An 18,505-nucleotide genomic window follows, 5' to 3' on the forward strand; every position below is an offset into this window, starting at 1 on the left:
AATTAATTCTCAACACGTTTTCCCTGAGGCCGCGGGACGCAGCCAGGCCTGCCGCCGGCCCTCGCGCCCGCGCTCCCCTCGGCCTCCCTCGGGGGGGGCCGGCCCGCCCCGCTCTGCGCCTGCTCGGGGCGGCGCGACGTGGCGGCGGCGGGTTCGGCGGCGGCGGGTGCCGCCCCGGCGCGGCTGACAGGCGGGCGGCGGGCAGACGTGTGCGAGCGGGAGCGGCCCGGTGGCCCGCGCCCCTCCCCGCTCCGGCCGGGGGCCATGTCGTTATGCGGCGGCTCCAGCCCCGCCGCTGCCCCTCGGCCGCGGCCTCGCGCCGCCCAGATGGCGCGGCGGCCCGAGCTGCTGTGCGGCGCTGCCATCGTGCTGGGCTGCGCCTTCCTCGTCGCCCTCAAAGTCACCTGCAGGTAATGGCGGAGGCCAGGCGGGATCGGGGTACGCGGGGCCCGGCCGAAGGGAAGCGGCCGCCGGGGCCCTCCTGGAGCGCGACGCCCTGTGCCCGCTCTGGCCGCGCGTCTCCCCGTGCTCTATGGTCGGGCTCCCTGAGGCGCCGCGCGGGGCCGGGCGGCGTCAGGAGCGGCCGTTCCCGGGGCCGGGAGGAAGATGTCCGTGTCCGGCCCCGACGGCATGCGATCCCCATGGCAACCGCGGCCCTTCGCCTGTCGGGGGGAGCCTTGCCGCCAGCGCAGCGGTGGGGGGACACGGGGCCCAGCCAGCGGCGCCGGGCGGGGGCTGGCGGGGCAGGGCGGGAGGCCCCGGCGGTGCCGCGGGGGTGGGGAAGAAGCGTCAGTATTTTTAAGACAGGTATGTGTCCTCCTCGGAGGGTGTGGGGGCGCGGCGGTGGGCACGCGAACGCACACGCACCTGAGGGACAGGTGCTTTGTGGAGAAAGCTGTTTTTCATGTCCAGCTCGTACCCAGCTTTGCCCCAGAAGGACTGAGGGGGCCGAGACCCTTCCCTCAGCGCGCTCAGCCGGCTGCGGGCAGTGGGGCTACAAAGTAGGGGGAAACGGGTCTCTTCTGGCTCATGTTGATGTCATGGCACTCCCGTTACCTGCACCTGCTTCCCACTGAAGGATGCTGCGCTTTCTTTTTGTTTTCCCCTAATCTGGTGGGGAGGAACTGCCTTCGTTGCAAAAGTCTCCGTGGTTCCTGTTTGCAGAGATCCTGGAGATCCTGGTGTATGTGGGACCGGGCGGGAGAGTGGGGTGGTGCGTGGGAGGCAGGTAAACGCGCTGCAGCTGGGCAGCTCCATTCTGGAGCCTGAACTGGGAGCTGAGTGGTCTTGGATGGGTTTTAGGTCAAGGTGACTATTAGGTGCTTCAAGTCATACTATATTAACTTAAGAACATCTACCACATTTGGGAGTGGGAGAAGGCTACGAGGATCTGATTACTTCCCTGTTCTGCAGAATCTCACAAATTTTCATTCCAAGAAATACTTGATTTGCAGGTAATACTTCTGAAAAATACTAAGGCCTTCATTTCTTCCATGTCCACAGAGGGTGTATTATTTAAATCAGGTGAATTTTAAGTCTAGGAATGAGTTGCTCTGTGAGCAGCAGTGCCTCTGTTCCAGTAGTCTGTATCTCACAGTGACCAGATAATTTAGATGAAAGTGTAAAGCTCTTGCCCTGGTACAAAATGTATGGTGAAGGATTTCTGAACTTAACCACCTCCCTGTTTTACTGTCCATTACTAAATGAGTAATTTTTTTTTTACACTTACAGTGATACTTCTGTTTTATTCCCGCTCCTCTCTGATTTAAAACCTGCATGTTCCTTTCATTTTACTGCTAGCTGTGTTTGAAAGCTCACAAACGGAATGTGCTTGGAATGTGCTTCTCACCACCCTGTACTCTGTACAGGAAGTTTGATTAAAGGGTTTTGGCTGTTCAGATTCTAGAAAGGTTTTGACTTTTCAGAGGGTAGTTAAATACACAAACTAATATCAGAATTGTATCCCCTGTTCTGTTGCTTTCAGAAACATAGAAAATTCAAGCGTAAAAATTCTGTGTGCAATTTGCAGGATAGTTAATTGCATGTGTTAATTGTGACTACAGTATATAGTTTCTCACCACACATCAGTACGGTTTGCAAGCAAATCTCAGCACCAGAGTACAGTTACTACCACTGCACTTACAACATGTAACTTTCGAGACCAATGGATAAAAAGTAAGGAAAGGGAAAATTCCTTTACTACAAGGCAGTCTGTTAGTGGGGTGTGAGGTTTTGCGGGTTCATAGTGGCTCCAGGAATAGCCAAATGAAGCCTGACCTAATACGTATTATTATGGAAAGCCTGTGGTTTCGAACCTGAATTATTTCTGGCACTATGCAAATGTCTTTAGAGACAACCCCACTCTAAGGACCTTGCAGTCAAAGGCGGTTGCTGATCCTACAGGCGCTTGCATGTGCTTTCCTTTATTACCAGGTGGTTCTGTTGAAATGAGTTTAAGTTTTTATAGGCTCTGTGCAGGTAAATAACACAATAAGTGTTTTAATAAACGATATGTGATTATTATGTTTGTATAATAGTGTATTATGTAATCAGTTTATACTTGTGTAATTTTTAGGGGATCAGAGCCCTATTCTCTTTGTAAACCTGGGAATTATGTAAAAGTACTCTGTTATGCCTTTGGTATTGCAGAGGGAGTCACTACTGAGCAAATCAACATAAGCTGGTTGCTATTGATTTATTGTTTCGGGTTTTAATAATTACTAGAGTTTTTTTCATATTTGAGAGTAGCCATGTAGTTCCTGACCCATTCACGTCATGGGGCTTCTGTTGATCTGTTCTACACTTCCTTGCAATTTGGAGCCAATTCCATATCTCATTTTTAAGGCTTATGCTGTTATGTTCTGTATCCATCTGTCTGCCTTCTCATCACAACTCTTGAACCAATTGTCCACTTTCAGTTTAATTCAGTAGGGGAAGCAGAGGCTTTAAACATGTTTAGGTTGTCCGTTTTCGCTAAAACTGTTTAAAGAGGAGAAATTCTAGTTAATGTCCCTGAAGGAGTATGTGTTAGCGTGAGATCAGCGCTTAGCTGCTGTGTTTTGCTTTTGGCAGCTAATCAGGGGGTGTGTGCTGACGTGTGAGTTAGAGCTGTAGCACGTCAGTGTTGTGTCCTGTCCGGCTAGCAGTTACAAATCACGGGAAGCAACAAGCAGTTTGGATAAGTGCGCGGTGCAGGAATAGGAGGGAACCAGAGGTGGTGGTTGTGAGGTGACGTAAGAGCTTAAGGACTGGGGAAGGAGGTTACTGACTGGGGGAGAAGGGAAGGAGCAAAGGTCCGTAGAAGGAACTAGATTTTTGGCCATCTGTGTGAAAACATAATTATTCGAGTAGTAAAATTAATGATTTGGAAACATGAGGGACCAGTTAATATTTTTAAAATTCTGGATTTTGAAGCAAATACTGTCTCTTACATGTTAATTAAGAACTTCCATAACTTTTAGAAAATATGCTTGGAGTGATTCTTAAATCTTGAGCTTCAAGTATATGCTTAGTAACCTGGAAATGAGAGAAGAGCTGTGGCTTTTGTGGGTCTGTATTGTAAAAACAACTTACAAACCAGAATAATTGTAAAGTTTGAAAATCTGGCAGTATTGTTAGGAGGTTGCTTAACATATGAGTTCGACGGTGTTCAGGGCTCAATAATTTTATCACAATTACTAAAATTGTAACCTGAGAAAGATCAAATATCAGGTAAAAAGATTTTTGTGCTAGCTTTTTATTGTGATACAAGTTAAAGGAATGCATAGTCTTTCCTAAAACTTCCTGTCACATAAGGAACCGTGGCAAAATTGAGCATTACAGTGGTGTGGTCCAGTTTTTAACCTGACTTGCTCTTGTGTATATATAGCTAGCAGAAAATTTTAGAATTAAGAGAGTATAAAAAAGATAATATGATCATTCACTTGCATTTAAGGCAGTTTATACCATAACAACTTCTGAACACCTTGGAAATGACAAGTTCTGGATTGTTTAGTTGCTAGAAAATGGTTTCCTGAGTATTTGATTTATGTTCTTGGTATTACTGGTCAAACTAATTTCTCTTAAGAAAATCTGTCATAATCGCTTTAAATTGGGGCTCTCTATTTGTTGATATTGTCCTTACATTGAAGAGAAAATATGCCCTGAACGGTTTGCAGTCCCTACTCTAATCAGTAAAATAAACTAACACACATTTACAGATTTTTTTCCTAATACAATATAAAAGAATAGACATGTAGAATACTTTAAAGCAAAGTGTAAGGCAGGGTACTAGTCTCTGTTTATATGAACATCACATCACAAAACTTTATGACCAGTGTCTCTTCTCTTATCAGGGTCCTGTTACCTAAAGTACAAGTGTTAAAAGAGGATGAGGCCAGGGAAGAAATCCAAAGAAATCACTCTTCCTGGTAATTTTATGCTCTGTAGCAACCAGCAATAAGAGTGTGAGCTAACATACCCATAAACATAGTGCATGGTATCACAGCGTGACTTCCTAAAGCTTGTTAAGGGTGGTCTTTAGATTTTTGTGGTATTTCATGAAACTAACTCAGACAATCTAAGTTGTAGTCATTTGCATCAATTTCTAAAGTTTTGTCATTGCATGATCTTTACTAAGACTAAAAATTAGGGCTTTGGGCACTCTTTTAACTACTGCTGTGCAGTCTCAATAACCACGCTTAATTTCCTTCCTGCAGCCGAGCAAAAGATGTAACAATGCCAGCGAAGCTTCCAGTGAATTTTTTCTCCACAAGATCTCCAGTCATTGATCTTTTTCGTGGACAATTAGACTATGCAGAGCACCTTCGTCAGGATTCAGAAATCGTGCTGTATTTCTTCTATGCGCCGTGGTGCGGCCAGTCCATTGCAGCAAGAGAAGAAATAGAACATGTGGCCAGCAGATTATCAGACCAGGTAACTCCAGAGAAGATACAAATCTTAAACACGACCTGACAGCTTTTTAATCTCCAAGCTGATGCTAATTTATCTTATCCCATGGGAACCAGTAAGACTTGAATGCTCGCATTTTAGGCTCAGCCAGTTGTCTTAATTTTAATTTAACATACAGAGCATTAGAATAAATGGAGAAAATCTGTGATTCCTGCTCAGTTGTCTGTTATTTCTGCTCCTGAATGGGGAACGCTACAAATTTCTTCTGGTAAAATGTTCTCAGATTTATTCACCTGCCTTCAGACAGAAATTACAGGGAGTTTGCTTCCGGTTCCAGGATCCTTGGAGACACTGATAATCACATAAGATAGCAACTATCACACTGCTTTGTAGCAGTTGGTTACATATGAACACTTCACAGGTACAGCTGTCCTAAACCTCTGGTCATTGAGCTACACTCTGCAGAAAAAGTAATTAATATGGATTATGACTAAGTCAGTAAATTTGAAGACTTTAGATTAAGAAGCTTGAAAAGCTAGAAAGAGAAGTAACCGAAAGGATTGCTGTTGCAAAGTAATAAACAAACAAACAAAAGTCTTGTGAGAATTAGGAGGAGCATAAACGGAACACTGAGTTGAAAAGACACTGAAAATAGCAGATGGAATGGCTTGGAAAAAATGCACGTTGCATAAAGAAGGTCACAGTAGTGTAGTTTGTTAGCTGTGAATTTTTACCTACTTTGCAGGTGCTGTTTGTGGCTGTAAATTGCTGGTGGAACCAAGGGAAATGCAGGAAGCAGAAGCATTTCTTTTATTTTCCTGTGATACATTTATACCATCGGAGGTAAGATTTCATACTTACAGTCTGGGCTTTTTATTGTTGTTTCGGGAAACAGATTGTATAAAATGTTGCATTTTGAAAATGTTACATTTATGGCTATAGTAAATAGTCATAGAGGAGGAGATTCTGGGTGAAGCTCATCCTGTACGCTACTTAGGTGTCAAGAAGGACTGTAAATGTCAGTTAAATGACATGCTGCACAATTCTTATCCTTATGGAAATTTTCTTTTGCCCGTGCATCTCCTGGAAGTTCTGCCTCCAATGAAAAGTATTCAGATTTATATATTAATGTCAATTGTCTGCTTGCTCTGTAGATGGATTACATCACCTGGTCCCAGTTTGTGACAGCAATAAAGTATGTACTTAAGGGCTATTGAAGTTAGTGGAATTGAAGTGCATATTTAAATGGCACTATGTACTGAAGACTTTCTTCTAAATTTGAACTTTACGCTCACTTTTTTTATGGTCCAAATGTTGAGATATCATTTTCTATAACCTCACTGTTATTTTTCAGTATTTGCATGTATTGTCCTTTTTTTTCCTTTCCTTTTTGTGTGGAGCAAGAGGTAAGAAAACACACTTTCTAATGCTAGGTACAATGGAGCTGATTGCTGTGTAGTTTATCCCTTGCATTTTACTTGTGTACACTAATCTTGAACTACAGCTCTCTTCCATTACAGAGGCTGATTTTGGGTTTTTGCGGGGATTTATGTGTTGAGGAGGAACAATCCTGATCTTTGTCAGCTGAACTTGGAACAGACACAGATGGCACTGGCATAATTCAAACTATAATAAAAAAAACCCAACAGCCCCACTTGGATGTAGATTGACTTAAACTTAGTTGATCTTGAAATTACAACATGTTAGATGGATACACTTGGGTGTTATCAGTAACCTTAAATGGAGTTGCAACAAGATGAAATGTAAATTCATATTGATGGTTCATAAAAACCGCTCATGCTGGAGATATTAAATCTTGAATGTTGCATACTGGGCATGCAACATGTTGAAGCAGTGCGTGTTGCTGTTAAGACAAAAGTTTGTAATAAACCACTGTAGGATGTAGAATAGTGCACTTTAGAATACCATTTGAAAGCATCTGAATATAGGTATCTCAGTGCAAGTCGGATATTTTTCAGAGTGTCTTTATGTATAAATTATGTTAAAAAATGCATCACATTAAATTCTTTGGTGGGAATGGACTAATTCCTTATGCTTTTTGTGTTTGATTTCATTTTGGACTGTGATGCTTCGTTGAACCTAATGATAATAAATCAGATGCAGGATTTCGAGGGGATGAAGGAGAAGCTTTGGAAATCATAGCCACAAGGCCTGGCCTGCCTTCTGTTTTTGCACTACCTAATGTGGTGTCACCTGTTTTATCAGATGGCTGGGGGAGAAACTGTAGACTCACTGAGTCTGTTCGTCAGCAGTGTGACTGGATTCGTCCCTGCTTTATTGAGTGCTACTTGTAAAAGTCTATGTAAAAATATTGCACCTTTTCAGATTGATGCTGTTTAGAGTTTTAAAATAATCATGTCAAAATAGTGGCATTTTTCACATCTGTATTTTTAAGTCACTTGTATTTACTTTGGACAAAGCAGAAAGATATGTATATGATCATATAATTCATATGTGTATTTTATCAACATCTTTAACGGGACTCATCCATCCCTTCGTCCCCACCAACACACTTGCACCTACTCATAGACACTGTGTTAGACTCACTGCAATTTCTGTGCTGTACTTTGAGTCTGGTAACACAACTCCTCTATCAGTTACGGAAGCCACTGTTAATTAACACAGAGAGCAATTCCCTAGAGGCTGAGCATGCTGTCAATGTAACTCCTATCTCTGCCACCCCCAGGAGGGACTCTCTCTATTGTTAATTTAAGTCTTAATGTTTTATTATTTTTTTTGGTACTAGTTTTGGACCAATTGAATACAAAGGCCCTATGAGTGCTGTTTATATTGAAAAGTTTGTTCGACGGGTGATGACACCACTACTCTACATCTCGTCTCGATCAAAATTACTAGATTTCCTCTCAAATTATGAGGTACTTGTCTCTCTTCTCTAGCTTTACTGCTGTGGTTCAGAAAGAGTTTGACTTGTTTCACAATTAAATTTGATCTGCTCCGAACTACTAGTTTATTTCCGGGATCCTGAAATCAGTGCCCTGTAAATTTGTTAAAATCATAAAACATGAAATGACAAATTCATCATGTTGGTTCCCTGTATAGTAACTCCTATGATTTAGTGATGCTCTTAATTTGAAGTACTTCAGTATGTAGAGATAACAACCAAAGTTGTTACCTCACCAAAAAGTTACATATGAATGAGAAAGAAGGGAGAAATCTTTTCACAAAAATCTTGCAGTCTAAGTTGGGAAAGCATTTGAGAAATACATAATCATTGCTTTAATTTTTAAAAGAATATTAAACCTTACTAGTAAGATAAGTCATGATAAGTAAAGACAAATGCGAAATCAGTTGAGATAATGGCTCCTAACCACTTTGTATGCTGTAACTTCATTATTTTAATCCACTGGTACATTGTGTTTTATTAATTTTCAGTCTGTTGTGTTCAGAGGTGCCAAGATTGGTGGCAATGCTAGTGGATTAATAGCTTCCAATTAGACAAAATGCATTTACAACAGAACTATTTATAATCCCTTTATAACTGTTCATTTCTGTACTGCACAATGGAGAAATACCATAATCTTACTAAACCCCAAGCTGTTAGAGCAGAACGGAAAACCTGATCAACAAATTGATGCTGTAGCAGTGGCCAAAACATGTGAAGGGCTCTCCATGGTTTCAGAATGAAGCAGAGCTCCTCTTTGAAGTAGCGCGTGTTCTAATGACGGTTCTGCTGCAGGATGGAGCATGACCTGTGCTGTTAAAGGAAAGCTGCCACAGCGTAAGGGGATGCCCACTGGTAGTTATCATGGGTAGATTCTCGCTCCAGTTTATCCCTCAGGAGCTATTCATGGGTTTAGTTTTCCAGTGTTTTACGTGGAGACTGTGAGGCAGGAGTGAGTTGTGTGTCTGTCTCTGGTGCTGATGCTTTGTGTGATCACAAGCAATTCTGTTGTCTCTTCACTGCTTCAGTTTTGCCATTCTAAAACTTTTTTTGCCTCCTGTAGAGATTTGTTCAAACTTCCCCCCTTCCTGTGTTTCAAATTCTGTGTCTCCAAATGCCCGGTCTCTATGTTCAGCATTTGTTGTTTCTTTTTTCTGAAATGAGCTAAGAATAGTCTGATCTTTTATGCTGTTCCTCAGTCATTTAAGGCTGAGGTTATTTCCCAGACTGGGGCACTAGGTGCTCAGTGTCTTGCCTCTGTAAAGTTAAGCAAGAGGGGGCAAAGGGGCTACAACAGTAACAGCCAACCCGCGCAGTAAGATCTATTCAGGGAAAAGGGCATTGGCTAGTGCAAGTCCAGAAAAGCAAATTCTGAGTGAACAGGAGCTGGGATGTAGAGAAGACCCAAGAAATAAAGAATCGTGTACAAAGATGGATGGAGAGGGAAACGTGGTCAGGCACAAAGAAAAAGTTAGTTTTAAACCAGAAATAAATGCTTTGTTTTATCATTTTAAACAGTTAGAAATGTGAATGCTTTCTTATGTTTTCTGTGGAAGTTGAGGTACTTCATATCTTTTGTAAGAGAAGATACAATCCAGGAGGTGACTCCTGTGTTTAAGAAGTGAGAAAGTTTGAGGAGTTGAGTAGGTTACAGGAAGTGCATGCATGGCTAATTGCTGTTTTGAGAGCCTTGACTAGTGTCTTCCTTTGATTTTTGATCTTCTATATATTGAAAATGTTAATTTTTAGGAGAAAGGAAAGGAGAGAACACTGTAAAGGATAGATCATTGGTCATTTTGTCAACTGTTTGCTGCTTGATCAGGTTTTTGTGATTTCTTCATTGAAAATCTAATTAATTTGAAGCTCAGAATATTTTCCAAAACATTTGTCATCATCAGTATCTAACTTTCAGTCCTCTGTTCTGCTAGGGAATGGGTTCTGCCAACTTAGGGGATATTTATTTTTCACCTGAAAATTTCAGTTAAAAAGAACCTCTTTTTAGCTGATCCCCAGACTGCACGTAGGCAGTGCCCTTTCTCTTCCTTGGCTATTTCATTCTACTTTGGTATTAAGATCTCCCATACTAAAGAAGCAGTAGGTCGCAGAGCAGTTGTCTGTTGCTCACTTCCGGTCCTCGTTTTGTTTCTCTGTGCAAGGGTAGCACTATGTATAATCTGGAGTATATAATAGGTTGGTAAATTATTAGTAGATGATTGGTTTATTTGCAGGGCATCATGTCAAGCTGAAGTTCTGCTCAGCCTGTGTTTTCACACTTAAAAGAGCTACTGCACCCTTCTTTTCGCGTTTCAAGGGCATCTTGTTGTTGCCTGTCAAGTTACTAATAGCCAGGACTTCAAGTCTATAGTTGTCTTTTTCCATCTAATCTGTGAAGCTTTTGATGCTTTAATCTTGTGTTCCAATTCCAGTAGCCAGCTTTTGGCAGAAAAAGCATCTGGGAAAAAAAAAACGGGAGCTCTATTCATACTCAACTGAATATGGAAATCTATTAAACATGTTAGCATGCATGAACTAACGTTTACTTGTAAAGGTACCAAGATGAAAATACAAAGCATTTTTTTAAAGTTGAATCACACCAAATGATACTGAAATCTAGTAGTATTTTATCCTGTATTCCAGTGTTAATTAGCATGATTTTTATTTCTAAGAAATACTGATGAACAGAATCCAGCTAAATGTAAGAGCAGGTGGTGTTAGTTAATGGTGTTATATGCATTGCTCAACCAAATCATGAATATCATGAGATGCTTTATTGCTCTCACAAGAGGGCGCTCAAATCCCATGAAAAAATTTTGGTTGAAGACTCGAAAGTTTAGATTCTGCATTTTCTGATTTTTTTTAAGGGTGTTTTGTGGTTTTGGAATGGTATTAGTGCAAAACTAGAACTGGATAAAAATTAGAATTCAATTTTTGAGAGCAAGGGAAAAAATCTCATTTGGAAAGCAGTTAAAATGTTGGAGTGTATAGGAAAGATCTAAGTTACATCAGGAGAAAGTTACGCAGTTCCTACCATAACTCCAGGTACCTGTAAGTACCTATAATCAGGCTTATTTCGTTTTCTTAACTGCAGAGATTTAACAGTTTCATTTTAATCCAGGCTGGCATGTCTCATTCCTCACCTGACTAACCCAGCCACTAGAAACGGCCTCATCCTTCTCAGGCACAGAGGAAGAAAACATGCAGCTTCTGTAGTTAGACAGGAAGCGTCATTTGCTTACGAAAACTAAATGTGCCCAGGGAACTCATCATTTCCTGTTTTCGGGAGAGGTGGGGGAGAGGATTTGTTCTGTCTGGGAGCTTGCTGGCATGTATCTTAGTACGCTGGCAGCTTTCTTCCTTGCTCTATTTGTGTAGAAATGCTTCCTGAGCATTAACCAGCTGTGTAGGATCTGTCCCAGAAATGGATTTGACTTAATAATTTGCTCTTGTGTGTGGTACTGCTGTGCCTGTGTTAAATGATGATGTGACGATTTGCTTTCAGTTCTGGATACACAATGTTTTAACATCATTAGAAAATGAACAGACTTTTACTTGTGAATTTAATCCTAATATCGATCAGCAGTTTCTTCTTTGCATGTCTACGGTATAGAATTAATGGTATGTAATATTGGTTCTTCAGATCCCAGAGATAACACATTCCTTTCCTCTTGCTGTTTTCTTTCCTGTGTTCACAGATAAAATGAAGCAGGAATTGCCTGCCTGCACAAGTCTGAGATTCTGAAAACAAAAATCATCTCCCATACCTCAATGTAATATAGCCAAAACATAAAAATAAATAAATAAAAAACGGGGTAGAAATAACTTGAGTAGTAAAAGTGGTTATCTAATTGTAAAAGCTATTCAGTAGCAGTGGGGTTTTTTTTGTTCTCTGTTCACATTACGTCACATTTATTGGCCTTTAAATTTCTGAGCTCTTTCATCGCATAGTCATTTAATACTGTCTTTCTGTAGCTCTTCTGAGTCAGCTATACTTTCGATGGTTCCCAATAACCTTTGCAAATTTTGTTCCTCCCCCGTCTTTCCCTTTTCTAAAGTGTTTATAGAAATGTTGAACTATGTGAGCATCAGTACTCACCCTGGCTGGCTGTCTTTGACTGTGGAAAACCAATAACTTCTACCTGCAGTTTTCTATCTTTTCTGCTAATATAGAAAAGGACCTTCTGTGTTATTCCTTGTCACCTTAGTTTCTTCCAATGTGTTTGGTAACTTCTTGTAGGCTTTTGGGGAATTACAGGGTGCTGCATTGAGTAGATCAGTCATCTACATGCTTGCTCATTCCTTCAAAGAACTGTGATAGACTTGAGGCATGGTTCAGTAATAAAACCATGCCGGCTGTTCTTCAATAAAAATTACTGACCTGAAGATAGCTGTTAATTCTTAAAGTTTCTATGAACTTGCTGTTCTGTAATTGTTGAGATTCTTGTCAAGTCTGTTATTTGTTTAATTTAATTGGCATCACACATCACTTTCCATTCCTCTGGTGTAGAGACTAAGCAAGAAATAGGCTACAGTACAGTTAACGATTTTGTATTCCATATATGAGTCTCACTAGGAGATGGTATTAATGACTCTTCATTATTGATGCCCTCAGGTTTGTTCCAAAGCCTTTCCTACAGACACTCAGTTTGAGACAGGTGCTGAAAATTGTTTCATGGAAAGAAAAGCCAGTAAGCTCCATTCTAGCAACACCAACACTCCTAATCTGGTGTCTTCAAGCTATCCCTGTGTCACATTTCAATATTTTATCCTCCAACTTTATACAGAGCAAGTCATATCCTGTTGCAACTGGTTACTCCTAACTGCCTGCTGAAGATAATTAACCATAACTCCACACAGATGGTTGCCTGGAAGAAACTCATCATCAGTAACAGCTTGTATGTAGGTGCCCACATAAACTGCATGCAGGTAGCTGTTGCAGCATCAGTTATTATTTTGGAGGTTCTTGCATGAAAGGGAATTCCTGCCGTCAAGCTCTTCTTAGCATACTTGTATTCAAAACTAGGAACCTCTTACTTACATTGAGATATCTCTTCTGTAAGACATGAATCTCGCTTTAAATAGAGCAAGATTCCTTCTTAGTTGTCTAGCATCCGGAAGTGTTCAATTTTGTTAAAATGAACAGAGTAGTTGGTATTAGCAAGTGAATCTCTCTTGTGTGGTACTTGAGAAGAAATACAGCATTTTAGAAGCTTTCCTCATATGTTTAATTGCAGTCTGTAACAGGGAAGAAATTTTAACTGTTCTGGGATGATCATTAAAAGGATATTAATTAACCAGATTACTGATTAGGCATATAGCATTAGTATATATTCTCTCACTACAATTTTTTCTTATTGAAAAAATACTTTCCAAAAATGTCACATGGAAGCATCTTATTTTTCAATGTTCAACGGAACTGGCGGACAGAATCAGAACATCACCTCTTTTAATAACTTTATAAATATTTCTAGATCTGACTTTTGTCGTCTTGTCACATTTTACTGCCGCTTTTGACTCTTCTTTCATTCAGTATTTGGTGCATAAGTTTGCTGTGTTCAGTAATGGCATTCAAAAATGGTCCTACAAAAAGGGAAACTAAAACTTTGATTATATCTGTCTCCTTATTTTTGTTCACTTGAATGCTTTAAATGTTTTTTGTAAGGGTTTATTTCTTTTTACTGTCTTAATTTAGTACTAGGAGAAAAAGATGAACAAGAATTACTCACCTATTTACTGTTAAAAAAAGAGTGCGGCTATTTTACTGTATTTTTTCATTTCTATTTTAATTTTATTTTTATTTTCTTCTTGACAATTGTTATTGCAGAAACTTCACTAATTGCTTGTATCTTATATTTATTATTGATAATCTTCTGATGGTACCTCATAATGAGTCTTTATGAACACGAGTCTTGTGTTTAGCTTTCATTTATGAAGGATAATTCCTGCCTAAAAAGAGCAAGTCATTAGTCGGAATGTGCAATGCTGTTGTTAGTGAGCATCCCGAGACCACTGATCGATACTGAATTAGCCCAATTCTTATGGCTGGTATGACTATCTGAATTCATATCACTAATGACAGTAACAGGTAAAATATATGTTTGTGTTTTAAAAAGAAATTTAAAAATTTATATGTAAAATTCTACAAAAAAATAAAGCAACCTCCAAAATGCCAAAAGAAAATACTTATGTGGGAATATTTGCCACACAAATGGGTGATCAGTGGGTCTGGAATCTTTTGTTCTACAGCAATCCCTTGAGCGCTCTTGCTTTATGCGTCAAATGCTCTTTCTGTATGCACGGGTGGAACTGGGAAACAAATAACACAAAATAACCAAATTCCATCACTTACTCTTTCCTGAAAGTTTATTAAGCCAATTTGAGTAATGAGTTTAAAAAAACATAATTAATAATAATTTTTAATGGATTATATTTTGCAGAATTTATAAACAAAACTTAATTGAAATTTTGGAACAAGAGAAGTGTAAAGACTACTCACTTTTCTGTTCCAAGTCAGCTTCTCCCAGATTCTCTTCCTGAATTTAATATGAAGCCATTCAGACTTCATACCTGGCAAACTCAACAGGCCTATTTAGGGATAAGTCTTTTAAATTTTGAATCATCTGTTTGGCAATTTGTAGAACTTTATGGATATGCAGGTGGGATATGGGGTGCTCTCATTAGTTTTGTGCAGCTGGTCTCTCACTGACTCCTGCAGGTTATACTGAAGGACTTTACAACGACTGATAGCTTAATGATGGGATGATAAATTGGCTTAGCAGTTCAAGTATTCACGCACAAATTCATATGTAGTTGCTAATTATGCGCAACACAGAGAACAATTAAAGTGTTAGCGTTGAGTAAGTTGTTCATACTCTGAAAAATCACATTTTATATTCCAATCCTAAAAGAAGTCTTTATGATGCTTGTGGTTCTTATGTTGGTGCTGGAACTGACTCACAATTTTTGCAAAGCAAATATTAATTGTTTTTAGTGACCTTTAATAGCTAACATGGGAAATAAGCAGTTTGAAACTTACGCATCTACAGCCTTAAAAACCCTCTCTCATACATAGCTTTTGAATGACAACTTTAGAACTGATTTCCATTCAATCTGTTAATATTAAAATTTTTTTTGCAGCATAAAGTGACTGTTCTTCAGTGAACATTGTTGTCTTTTTAAAATTGTGTTTTACTGTAGGCAGATAAGTTCAGTGCCCCGTATATTTATATTTGAAAATAGCTTAACTAACTCTAATCCTTCTTATTTCAGCCTGGAGTTCTAGGATATTTTGAGTTCAACGCTTCACCTCAGCCGCCTGGTTATTTAACGTTCTTCACGTCAGCATTACATTCATTAAAGAAAGGTAAAACCTTCATTTTCATGAGGCATCTGTGAATGAGTTATGTATATGGGCTTCAGTAGTTTTTTTGCAATATTCTGTAACTTGGGAATTAATCCCTTTTGAGTGTTTCTTGATGTTGATCTAATTATGAGACTTCTATTACAGTGCGAGGACTGCTTATATAAAAGGCTTATTATGTATTTTGTGATGGGCCATCATGGAATAAAGTATATGACAGTCTGCTATTCAAGGATACATTAAGATACAGTTTCCTCAAAAACCTAAATGTGTAGCTGCAACCCATATAGAGCCTTAATCAGACTAGCACATAAATTGAATCTAAGAGTGTTTGTCTTGTGCAACATTTGAATTGTCAGGTTCAGGGGCATTAGGATGAACTTGACTTTGTCATTACTTAGTAACTGAATTCAACAAAGTGCTTTCCTGGATGGAGTTACAGAGCTGGTACAAGGTAACACGATGAGAAGGGCTTTTTCCCCCTGTTGTTTTGCATTAATAATCTAAAGTACAAAAAATCTTGTGTTTAAATATGCAAACTTTGTATATGATTAATACCTTTTGGGGGGGTTATATATTCTGGATAGAACTTTCTTAAAGTTCAGATTGGCGCATTTTATGGGTATTTCTTCCTGTCAGCAAATGAAGGAAATTGATACCATTATTCTGATTTTTATTGTACCACTGACTTGATATATGATATAGAGCCTGCTCTCCTGTATTTTATTCTGTAATTTCCCCATCTATATGTTGGGATAGTTCTTTGCAATGTGAAGATGAGAAGCATTCTATCCTTGTGTGTACATACTTATAAATATAGAAATACTAGAATATGTATTTAAATAATATATATATTTACAGTAAACATACATCATCTAAACAGTCAATGTTCATACCTTTTCCTTACATGTGTATTTTATCGTGGTTTTTGAGATACATCTTGCTACATGTTATGGTTATCTGCAATACCAGATTATATATTTAATAAGCAAATCAAGAAATCAGTCAATTCAGGTTAACATTGGCTGTAGCTTGAGTGCAGAAGAGGAACGTTTGTCATCTTCCGCTCTTGTCATCTTTCTTCTGCCTCACTTAATCACCAATATTGGCAGTTGCTAGTCAGTAAGATTTCTGTGCCGCCTTAGGCTTTCAGGAGAGAAGTTCAGTGTGTATAATCGTGTTTAAAAACTGAAAATTTGCCCTTTCAGATTACCTTGGAACAATACGCTTTGGAGTGATCACAGATAAACGTGTTGCAGAGGAAATCTCTTTAGTGCATTCGGGCAGCGTGTATTTGCACAGACATGTCAACACATCTCTTGTGAGTATTGTATTTACATTGTAGTGACATGGAGATTGAAGCTCTGTCGTAGTAGACCATTAATAAGTGTTTCACAGAGCTTTAGGATATAGGATGTTTAAGAACAATATTTTTGTGCAGTAATACACATTGTCATTCTACCAGTCAGCAGCTGTTTTAAACAGTAGCTAAAACCCAAGCTGATCGTCTCTATTAAACCAGAACCCAAAAAACCCAAGCATCTCAGAAATTACTACACAAAGACTTTTTCCCAAGGCGTCTACCTCTTTCAGTGGGTCAGAATTAGAAGGCTACCTGAATGAGGATGTGGAAACAGTGAAAACTTGCATTTCAGTTTAAAGGTGTGATATTACACTGATTAGAAAAATCATGCAAATTAATTTAATTTAAAATTTGTAGTAACTCTTAATCCACGTGCCTTGTTTTTGGAAGACTAAGAATGAAAATACTAACTTTCAGATTTGCTATTTGGCATAAAGACTTTATTTATCCAAACTGCTGCCATGAGTGGAAACTCTGTGACAATAAGTATTGTAACGTGTGTTTTATTCAATTGAGACTAGGGAAAACATGGATTTTCCAGGTCAAATTTCTGGTAAATACATAAAACTACTTTTGTCTATGCAAATGAATTAAGATAAATTTGCCTTAATTTATTAAAATGACTCTACAAGCTGTGAGGGCTTTTTATTATGCATTTCTTTCCTTGCATTCAGTAATCAGAAATATCAGTTTTTAATATTTTAATAAAATATCAGTCTTGATGTTGGGGTCTTAAAAGACGAATTTAAAATGAGTTGATATTGTGAATGAGTATTGGAAAAAGGTTTTCTAATATGCCATAAATCAAGGTATGTGATGATACCAGCTTAGAGACGGAGCTCTTTCACTTATAAAGAAAATTTATACTAGTGAGAAAAGTAAAGATTGTAAAGATGTAGTAAAAGAAAGAGGAGCTTCCCTGTTAGAATACTTTTTGCCTGAAAGATGTGAGTGCTCATATGAACTGATGAGTATTTGGAAATATTTCCCAAAGGGAAAAGGGTATATGAAACACTGAAGGTCGCTGAGTAGTTGAATTTAGAAAGAGTTTTAGGCATTACAGTAACAAAGTATGCAGCATTTGAGAACTGCATTCATTACTAAACCATATGTTTAAGTGAGGACAAATAATTATTTTTTTCCCCCTTCAAGATCTATCCAAACGACATCATGAACTTTACTGCTGAGAACATTTGCAAGTGGGCTCTAGAAAATCGAGAGATGCTCATACGCTGGCTGAGACCACATGGTGGAAAAAGCCTTCTTCTAAACAATGAGCTGAAGAAAGGACCAGCACTTCTCATATTTATACCATACAATCCCTTAGCAGAAATTCATCCTCTTTTAGATGAAGTAAGTGAAATAATTATTTTTTACTTCAAACATACTAGAATTTGAGAACTCTAGTCAGGGTTCTGAGCTTAATTGTGACAGATACCTCTTTCTATTTCACTGTTCCAAGTATTCAATTTTGTTTAAAAACATTTTCTTAAGCCATATTATCACGAATCCCTTATGCTGGTTTGCACCCCACACAATATGATTTTTTCTCATGTCAGCAGTTATTTAGAACAAGCACCTAATTCTTTTCCTTGGTTCTGTTCTTCCTGTGGTGACTGCTGTGACACGCACAGATCTTTGGTTTTCTGTTCCAGTCGACATAGCTCAAATGAAAGAGCAAGAATGCATTTGAGTATTGCAGGACTTGTGTTTTGTCCACCCCACTCTATTTCTCTTCTCCTTCCTTCTTTCCAGAAGTGGTTATGTAAGGAAGAATGGACCTTTTTATTAAACCAGACTGGTTTTTGAAATATAGCCCAATTGAAAAACTACTCAGAACTAACATGATTTTTATATCCTATACGTTCTTAGTCGCCTTCCAGTTTTCTCTTCCTCTGCCATTATTTCCATTTCTGAACTGCCTAGGACAGGAGTTTGTGTAGCTGTGCGGTGAGAGAGACAGGGAAACTAG

At 39.1% G+C, this 18,505-nt stretch overlaps 1 protein-coding gene across 3 annotated transcripts in view; it reads left to right on the forward strand.

Annotated features, from left to right (window-relative positions):
- Positions 1 to 182: 182 nt before the first annotated feature.
- The window catches only part of TXNDC11 (thioredoxin domain containing 11), a 29,316-nt gene continuing 10,993 nt past the window's right edge, over positions 183 to 18,505 (forward strand). The window contains exons 1-8 of one of the 3 annotated variants that reach the window (XM_054211596.1): positions 183 to 410; positions 4,335 to 4,409; positions 4,698 to 4,914; positions 5,636 to 5,733; positions 7,658 to 7,787; positions 15,080 to 15,173; positions 16,379 to 16,491; positions 17,686 to 17,886. In XM_054211596.1, coding sequence (XP_054067571.1) covers positions 265 to 410; positions 4,335 to 4,409; positions 4,698 to 4,914; positions 5,636 to 5,733; positions 7,658 to 7,787; positions 15,080 to 15,173; positions 16,379 to 16,491; positions 17,686 to 17,886 — 1,074 coding nt within the window. In that variant the 5' untranslated portion in view covers positions 183 to 264. Of the gene's footprint in view, positions 411 to 4,334; positions 4,410 to 4,697; positions 4,915 to 5,635; positions 5,734 to 7,657; positions 7,788 to 15,079; positions 15,174 to 16,378; positions 16,492 to 17,685; positions 17,887 to 18,505 lie in introns of those variants that run through there. The other 2 variants (XM_054211598.1, XM_054211599.1) reach the window with 2 other exon arrangements.

This window comes from Rissa tridactyla, chromosome 8 (genome assembly GCF_028500815.1).
Source record: "Rissa tridactyla isolate bRisTri1 chromosome 8, bRisTri1.patW.cur.20221130, whole genome shotgun sequence".
NCBI classification, from domain to species: domain Eukaryota; kingdom Metazoa; phylum Chordata; class Aves; order Charadriiformes; family Laridae; genus Rissa; species Rissa tridactyla.